Below are 6,507 nucleotides of genomic sequence, written 5' to 3'. Positions count from 1 at the left end.
TTGATTACGAAAAGAACGGAGAGAAAGGACGTTGTTAGAAGATGACGTTATGGGGAATGTCATTGAGTGTTCTTCCACCACGTCTCCAATTGTACGATAAGCCACAAAACAAGCGCAATGGTTCGGAAAGAAAAATAGTTCCGATTTTGTATCTTAACTGGAACTTTCCGAAGACTCTAGATGACCTCAAACTATCCAAACGACCTTTACAATCGCCAACTGCCCACCGGCTCATGGGCACCGTGGGCCCCTCCGAAACCGTTTTGACATTTTCCACCGCACCGCAAGAAGAAAGAACAGCAAGCAGTTGAACTTTAAGGTATAGTTGAAGGAAAACGGAGTGCCACCATAACTGGAGCACTTCGGGCGGAGATCGTTAACGAAAGAGGACCTCGGACCTTAAATTTCACCATTGGTTGTGGCCCCCCTTTTTTTGTCGTTCTGGGACGACCACTCGGAAATGCGCGATCGGTGCGAGGCGTCTAAAGATCATCAATTCAAGGCAGTGGCGGTACGTTGAGCATTAAATGCCATCCTCAAGGTGCACTGGCCCCGTGGCAGCGTTGCCATATGCACTACGGCTGCCCTTGCGAAGATGCAAGTGAAATTTGAAGCACGAGCCCCTTTTACAGTGATTTAAGCTTGTCTTTCAACCTCCCCCTTTCCATCTTGTCTTGCGTCGTGTGTCTAAAGGTTCGTGTCGTGTTGTAACGCAGCTGATGCGTCTTCTTGGCCCGGTTCCGGTCGGCGATCTCGGTGATTCTTTCTTGCGATACGTGGCAACGCGCGATTGCCATTTATCATCTCAACCAACAGACGGCAGAGGACATGAACATGAACTTTATCGTTTTACCCACAGCAAGATGTACCCCGGCTGCTTCTGCACCAACCCCGTTTTATATATCACAGCCTTTAAAAACGCTTTGCTTGATTCTTTTCACTGCGTGATGTGTGTTTGCTTATCGTACCAGCGCGTGGATTGTCTTTTTTCGCTGTGCTTTGCTTTCGCCTTCTACGGCATGCCGACCTACAGCAACATAATGTGTACTGCGTGTAACGGTTACGCCATGTTTCGGGTGTTGGATTTTGTGCGATTTTTTTTGTATGTGCTTAACCCTACAACGCCGACAAGTCTGCACGCGTTCAACCTTTTCAGCGCATCCTTCGCGAGCTTTTATCGTAGCTCGAGGCTCGTAAAGCTTGAGGGAAGGTTGTTGTTTTTTGTGAACTGGGTGTCGGCTGTTTGGCACATTTCTCCATAAAAGGTACACCGAATGCGTGAACAGGATGCACGAGCTGGTATTTAAGTGTTTACTGTTGTTTGTGGCTTTTTTTTCGTAAATTGGTAAGTTGTTTACTTGACACCGGCATTTTGATCAATCGGTAGGATTTAAACCGCAAGGCCACACGAGATAACACAAAAATACAGAGTTGTAGTATCTTTTGTCACTAGTATTACCATTTGTCTTCAATGAGGTAAGTCAAACCTTTTAACCCATTTGATTACAGGTAATGTAAACCATTCAGTATTGATTTAAGTTAATGTTTCGTATTTATTTACGCAACGGTAGTTCAGTTTAAAAAAGGGTAGTTTTGAAATATAACAAAAAATAATTAAAACCAAAACTTTAAATACTGTAAATTAAAATGTTGTATTCCAATCTCAACCCAAAGCATTTTGCAATGCCGTTTTCCATTTTCAGTTTTTTTTTAACAAGACTTTACTAATAAAGAAATACGTTGAGTTCATCAATCACTATCGATTTCTAGCGTTGCCACAGTTAAATGGCAGTGTGTAGAAATCGAACACCATTAGTGGCACTCTTTGCTAAACTAGCTCCAAGTGGACAGAATTAAAACAACTTTTACCCTCCCAGCCGACGGCTTCTAAGATCAACCAACGAGCACATGATAAATCATCTTTAATCACTACAATTGATTACCGATCACGCCTCCTTTTCAACGACTCTATTTTTCCAGCTGCCCGCCAGCAAATGGACTCCCGTTCCCAATCCGGGACTTATCAATCACTGATCATCGATTCAGAGCGCACTTGGAGCACCTTCGAATGTGTAACATTGTAGCACCCATCGATGCCACAAACAATCCGACCAGACTACACCGGGTGCCGACTTTGAAATTGATCGTCAACGGTGTTACAAACCCGCGGCAAGCCCGTTTTCTCCACAAGCAACACAAGTCCAGCCACCAGCCTTGCAGGGAGCTGCAGATCAATCGATGTCGATGCATATGGCACTGCGACACTTGCGAAATCGAGATAAGGTGTGAGCAGCGAGCAGCGGCTAGAATTAGAACGGATCGAGCCTTTTACAGGCACAACCGGTGCCGTTTGGGAAATGGTAAAGTTCTCGCACGACGCTCCATTCTCGAATTCAATAAATTTTGTTCACCCAATCACACTACCTTTGTTTCTTTGTGTAAAACGCGTGTTATGGGCAAACGCGACGGGAAGTGACGGCAGGGAAGCGAACATTATGTCAAATCAACGATTTTATGATCAGCTTTAGTGAACGAGGTGACGTACGGGCATTAGTCCAGTCGCAAATGAATTCAATCGAACGAATGGTACCATTCGGCAAACCGTCCCAAATTGGAGCCCGTCTTAAATGCCATGCCAACGTTACTAATCGGGAAGATTAGGAAGACATTTATCACGATATTCTACAGTATCGGTGCGAGGAACCACTAGACCGGCACAACCAGAACAATAACAAAGCAGAGCCCAAATTACTTCCTGAATGCAATGATCCCCAGCTCGGCAAAGGTGACTGCAGTTCTTGGTGGCGTTCGAAACGTAAACAGGTTTAACAGCTAACGAGCGAGACCTTAAAGTGTAGCGCAGCGTCCAGCTGCTTAAGATGCGACAGCGACCGCGTACTCCACCTTCTCCGCGCCTTTGGCAGACGACTCCGGCCAGCGGGCACCATACGCCCAACCAGGCGCGATTGTGCCGTTCTTGACCTTTTGTGCGAAAGCGGTGAACGGAATTAAGATGCCTGCGGGAAGGATGTAGATCCTGCGGCTCGTACCACCGACCGTATCGCCTCCAGATGACCCTGGAAGAGATACGACGAATGCGGTAACGCGAACGGATGGCGTTGGTTCGATCGGTTCAGCGCTGTTTTTGCGCAATGGACCATCTTTTCGCCCGAAGGCACTCCACCTCATTTGAGAGGGCAAGTGTTCTGGCGCATCCACTGTTGTGTAAACTGGTAATGTGTGGTTGCTCAATGTGTTTCACTTTATTTTATTCCTTCCATTCCTGGGTGCGTTCGGGCCGGGCCTGCTATTCTTGTTTTGTTTTGCGATTTGGACTGGGCAAGGAGATGATGCAATGAGTGACTGACATTTCATCACAAGGTCGACGAGTGCTCTTTATGTGGCGGTACATCCGAATTCCAGCAGAGCAGGGAGGAAATAAAACATAAACCTTATCAAAGCAGGTCATGATGGGTAGTGCTGTGAGGATATTAAGAGGATTTTCATTTGAAAGATGTATTTTGCGTTACTTCTTATATTATTTTAATTAATACCTTAAGCATACAGCACTATTTAAGCCTGACTTTCATGCTCAGATTTACTTTGAGTCTTTTTCAAACAAAAATTCTCTCTCCAGAAAGGGTGATACATGTCATGAGGACCACTATACATAGAAAACTTTGTCGATTCTATTTAATAATTTTAGATCGTAAAATTTGGTTGGTCCATTTTGAAATCATTCGTCTCGTCTGGCATGTCTGTAAAACTCAGTATGACCGCTTAGGTCGTCATGCCAAATAGATATTCCTCTCAGTGCAAAAAAAAAATCCGAGAAGCAGCCAACATCAATTATCCCACATTGACACTTAAAAGCTGCTGTAGTAGCATCTGAATTGACCTATACAACAGTACCAATTTTTCGTATGTCAGCACCCTACAGCACTCACCAATGTCACCAGCCATGTTGCCAAAGATAGCAATACAACTCTACCATCGGCCATAACCGGTTGAGCTCTTCATTACACAATCGTCCCGCGATCGTCTTCAGCGACGTGCATTTCCTTCCAGCTCGGCGCAACATATCCCCAGTTGCGGCCTGCCTGCCAGCGTACGCCACTCGCATTGGCCAAATGTTGATGATACAAAAGCCACCGGTGTGCCCTTACCCGATGACGGCATGATTGCAGGCAATGTCAATCACGGCCACTCGCTATGCAAATTGCGTCGAAACAGTGCGTTGCAAAGGGAAGGGTAGCTGTAGCTGTGCGCTAGCGCACACCGTCCCGTCGTAGGCCGGTGGTTGATGGCTGATCCGGAACGTGTGGACATTGTGGTTGTCCAGTTAGTGCAAATATACACTGTGGCCTTGACATAAACCGACCAAATTGTAGATAATCGCAAGCTGAACAAATCAATTACTGAGCACTTAGAAGGCTCATGGTGAAGTGTAGACGCTCTACATACGATGGAATTTTATAGTTTACTATGTCTACTACACTTTTTACAACAAGTTTTTTTAGGAAATGATTTAAAGATTTAAATTTGCCTTGCAACTTCATGACCAAATCAAACAATTGATTTAATTCCACCCTCTATCCACACAACACTTGACCTTGATCGATTCGTGGCTGCAGTCCATTAATGAAAGTAAGACACCATTTGCTCAAGTTCAAGAATTAAGGTCTAGCCCAAGAACACCCAGCCCAACCGTCGCGATCATCGAACCGTGTCGGAACAGTTCACCCACTTTCTACTAACCCTTCGGCATGGGTTGCTCACAGCATTGCACCACCCTTTGCAGCAATTCTTATAAAAGCAATGTAACTCCAAACATGCATCATCAGTTTGGAAGCTTCTTCAAACACGCGGGTGCATCCTCAAAAAACAGCAGTCAACATGTTCAAACTCTTCACAATCATTTGCCTTGTTGCGTTAGTGCACGGTGCACACATCAAACATTCGGCGGTAAAGCACAAACCACGCCAGGCAAGCTACCAGCTCGAGGAAGTCGATGCGGGCAAGGAGCTGATCGAAGAGTCGCAGGATTACTACGCCTACCCGAAGTATCAGTTCGAGTACGGTGTCAAAGATCCGCTGACGGGTGATCACAAGAGTCAGTGGGAAATGCGAGACGGTGACATCGTGAAGGGTAAGTTGTGGCACACGGTGAGGGCAAGGAACCAAGGACCAGAATCATTGTGATGATGCTCTTAATCCAGGATCGTACACACTGGATGAACCGGACGGTACACAGCGCATCGTCGAGTATCGGGCGGACGATCGGAATGGGTTCGAAGCGATCGTGAAAAAGATCGGCAAACCAAAGCATCCGGAGGAGTTGGGCAAGCAGCTGGCGGTAAAGCAAGCAGCAGACACCCACCATATCGTCGGGCAGAGCTACAGCAAGCTGAAGAAGTTCAGCTGATTCGAAAGACCTAGACCCTTTTGACTTCGTGATGTTGTCATAATGGAATTTACATAGAAAATAAACCCGGTTCGAGCGGATTCCGCTGCAATAGTCTATGCATTGTGCTAATGTTGTTTTTTTTTTTGGTTTTGGTAGTAGTTGTGAGGATCAAGAATCTATCGGCAGGAATCCGATTGGCGAAGGCAATAGAATTGGAGATGGAAGCTGGCAAATCTAGTCATCGTGGTAACGATTTGTAACGCACAGCGTGGGGGTATTGAGCGACAATCGACACATGGTCGTGTATGCTATAGAAATCCGAAGAATGTCACGCTGCGATAGGTGATCGAGGAGGCGTCTTTATTCACCGCAAAATGTTGGGTTTTGATTAATAGCTTTATTGAAGCAATGAGTGCATAGTTTAATCAACATGTTAACCATGTTCCACGCTACCATTTTGTCTGAAAACATGGTGTGCAATGTTATTCAACATGTTTATGCCAGTTTAGATCTGCTAGTAGGTCATGAATGATCCATTCAATCAACAACATCCAATATCTCTATAACCGCTCAAAAAATAGATGATCATCAAATCCGTTTAACCTAAATCATCTTCACTCTTGTAAGTGTATCTTCCACATAACCTTGAGCATACTTTGCAGTAGTTACTCACAATTAAGGCTTGAACATAATTATGAAAACAGTTGTGACGTTTACCAGCCTTATAGTTAACCATACTGGGCAGCCTCAATTGAAGGTTACTATGTACCGCACATAACAGAACAACGCACGCGTTTTGTCCACTGCCGACCGCACCGAAATACCCAACAACCATCACCTTTCGCACCGAGACAGAGTCCTTCGACATTGTAGTCACTACGTGAAGCGGTACAGCCCGTTGATTACTTCATTGTGGCATCTTCGTGTGGCCTCTCCCCCACTCGACTGGTGAGTGTGAGCGCAAAAGTACGGAGCGTAGCTCATCTGCCAAGTGTCTTCGATATTATCTCATATTTTTAAATGTACACAGCGTTTGAAATAAAAAAAAACAACAGTAATATCTAAAAACCACTCTCACACACACCGAGGCAACTGTGTTC

At 45.3% G+C, this 6,507-nt stretch overlaps 1 protein-coding gene across 1 annotated transcript; it reads left to right on the top strand.

Annotated features, from left to right (window-relative positions):
- The first annotated feature begins 4,855 nt into the window (after positions 1-4,855).
- LOC120894706 (larval cuticle protein A2B-like) lies at positions 4,856-5,523 on the top strand. Its single transcript, XM_040297462.1, has 2 exons — positions 4,856-5,149; positions 5,220-5,523. The coding sequence occupies exons 1-2, from the start codon at positions 4,897-4,899 to the stop codon at positions 5,423-5,425; spliced, it is 459 nt and encodes a 152-aa protein (XP_040153396.1). The 5' UTR covers positions 4,856-4,896; the 3' UTR covers positions 5,426-5,523.
- Positions 5,524-6,507: the final 984 nt, after the last annotated feature.

Source organism: Anopheles arabiensis, chromosome 2 (assembly GCF_016920715.1).
Source record: "Anopheles arabiensis isolate DONGOLA chromosome 2, AaraD3, whole genome shotgun sequence".
Lineage (NCBI taxonomy): Eukaryota > Metazoa > Arthropoda > Insecta > Diptera > Culicidae > Anopheles > Anopheles arabiensis.
Note: the sequence above shows the minus strand (reverse complement) of the source record. Positions and strands in the feature narration are given on the sequence as shown.

Coding starts and splice junctions, on each gene's coding strand:
- LOC120894706 (XM_040297462.1), top strand. CDS start 4,897: ATGTTCAAACTCTTCACAATCATTTGCCTTGTTGCGTTAGTGCACGGT. Junction 5,150..5,219: donor AGACGGTGACATCGTGAAGG/GTAAGTTGTGGC, acceptor CTCTTAATCCAG/GATCGTACACACTGGATGAA.